This window comes from Echinops telfairi, unplaced genomic scaffold (assembly GCF_000313985.2).
Source record: "Echinops telfairi isolate 266 unplaced genomic scaffold, ASM31398v2 ScPeMD7_5;HRSCAF=22, whole genome shotgun sequence".
Classification (NCBI taxonomy): Eukaryota; Metazoa; Chordata; class Mammalia; order Afrosoricida; family Tenrecidae; genus Echinops; species Echinops telfairi.
The window spans coordinates 37,387,605-37,389,869 of NW_022103901.1; the positions used below are offsets into that span (position 1 = coordinate 37,387,605).

Here is a 2,265-nt window from a genome sequence, read left to right on the forward strand (position 1 = left end):
GTGTCAGGTTGGAGACGTCTGACCCACAGAGTCTCAGGGGCTGATGAACCCAAGATCAGCAGGTCAGACAACAGGCTGCTGGCTGCAGAGATGAATGAATCCAAGGTCAGAAGGTCAATGGCAAGCTTCTGGCAGCTCCCAGGATCGGCAGGCAATACAACAGGCCACGGGCTCAAGTCCAGAGAACCAGAGGTCACTGAGCCAGAGGCAGGATTGAGACCCAGCAAAGCAGCACTTTTATTTTTTTAATTTAGAGTATCTGCTTGTATTAGAAGCCAGCCACCCCCTTAAGGAGAGCTCATCATGAGGGATCACTAGGTCCTAACGGAGACTCTTGGCCTAGCCACAAGAACACACAATCACAGCAGGGATGCTAGGGACCTAACCTCATTGATTCTGCCATCCAATATATTCTGCTTCTATGTCAAGTAAGGAAACCATCACCCCTTGTCATCCCTGGGCCCTGCTGTATGACCCTGGGCCTGGGCACAGATCCCTGCACGCTGCTGTATTGACTGGTGGTCTTGATTTCTTTGGAGCCTGCTGACAGCTCAAAGCCAGAGAGAAATGCCCCACAGATGCCCCCACCGGCTAACCAGGGTCTCAGGTTGTACCAAGCCAACCATTGTACCTGGTACCCAGCAGGAACACTTCCCAAAGGTGTCTGGGAAGCCAGTCAGCCTGGGTTGGTTGGAGTCACGGCTGTACCTTTCCTGTTGCATCACTTGGGGCAAGTACCTTACCTCTCTGATCCTTACAGCTCCGAAGTGAGGAGGGTGAGCCAGCCTCCCTCTCCCAGGGGCCCCTGGGCGGTGCAAACATCTGGTACTCCACTACCATCTCAGAGCTTGGTGTTTCCAGCCCACCCGGTGGCACCCTGGAAGAACAGCCTGGCAGACCGTTTCCGTAAAAATAGGTCTCAGAAACCCACGGGGGACAGTTCTACCCCAACCTGCCAGGTTGCAATGAGTCAGAACTGACTCGATGGCGGTGGGTTTGAGGCCTGCCTGAGTGGGCACAAAGCAGGACAAAAACCATGGAGCTGGCCTTTCTTGCTACCATCAGCATGCGTGTACATAGCTTGGTGGAGACATATGTGTTTGTTTCTCTTGAGTAAACACCTCAGAGTGGGATTGCCATAAGACTGGTTTTCAATCTACTCCCACCATCTGCGAGTGAGTTTCTGGTTGCCCTATTTCCTCGCCAACGCTTGTGACTGTCTGTTTGTTTGCTTAGCCACTCAGGTAGCTGGGTTTCCCTTTCATGTTTATCGTTGCAGATTCCCGGGAAGTTGAATAAAAACTAAATGAGCACAGAGAGGTACCTTCGTTGCACCCTTGACAGCAACATCTTTCATAAGCCTATAATAATATCACAACCAGGAAATCCCCATGTGGCTTTTCCCTTTTTAAAATTTTGCCCAAAGAAAGCCCAGTGGAATGCTCCAAAAGTACAGGAAACCTGTCATCCATCCCAGCACCCAGGACACCCCCCGGCCCCCACAGTGTTTGAACTCGGGAGTGACGGCAACTGCCATCCTCGTCATCGGTGGGTGGGACCTGGGAGGTTCCGGGGTGCCTGCATGGAAGTCACTCTGTCTCGGGGCCTGTTTTGCAGAGCACGTTCGTCAACAGGCCTGCCCTCGGGATCCTGCCCCCAGAGAACTTTGTGCAGAAACTGAGGGAGTCTCTGCTCTCGGTGAGAGTCGGGGGGCTGCCCTGCCCTCCAAAGGTGCAAACCCATGCCCGCCCACTGCCACGTGGGTTCTGGCCCCTTGAGGGGAGGAGGGTTAAGACCTTTGACCCTTGAGGATCTGTTTGATCTGGTTCACATCCCGTACTTGTCGCTCACTGCTGCTTTCACGGCGAGTGTTGCAAACTTTGGTTTTTGGCGACGAGGAATCGCCTGTGTGTTTGTCCCACGCCGGGAGCATGGCTTGTGTTCTGTGGTCCCCACCAGTGCTCCACCTCCAGCCACAACTGCCCACCTGTAAAACGTGGGTGTCTGAGACGGCATCAGGGGCGTTTTCGAAGTCCTCCTTGCTGCCCTGACCTTGGCTCCTCCACCCCAGGGCCTCCTCTCCATCTGATTGCTTCCCATAGAACCCCCTCCCTCCCGCCACCCTCCCACCCTGAGGCCCAGCGGGGGCCCTGCAGAGAAGCAGCTCCAGCTAAGGTCGGGCTCTCAGCTCGACTTCCCTCTTGGCAGGTGGCTCCCAAAGGAATGTCCCAGATCATCACCATGGCCTGCGGCTCCTGCTCCAAC

General features: G+C 54.8%; 1 protein-coding gene across 1 annotated transcript in view; it reads left to right on the forward strand.

The window, feature by feature from the left end:
- The window catches only part of ABAT (4-aminobutyrate aminotransferase), a 65,378-nt gene that overhangs the window by 51,184 nt on the left and 11,929 nt on the right, over positions 1-2,265 (forward strand). The window contains exons 7-8 of the mRNA XM_030884396.2: positions 1,618-1,698; positions 2,209-2,265. The exon at positions 2,209-2,265 is cut by the window's right edge and continues 19 nt beyond it. Coding sequence (XP_030740256.1) covers positions 1,618-1,698; positions 2,209-2,265 — 138 coding nt within the window. The remainder of the gene's footprint in view (positions 1-1,617; positions 1,699-2,208) is intronic.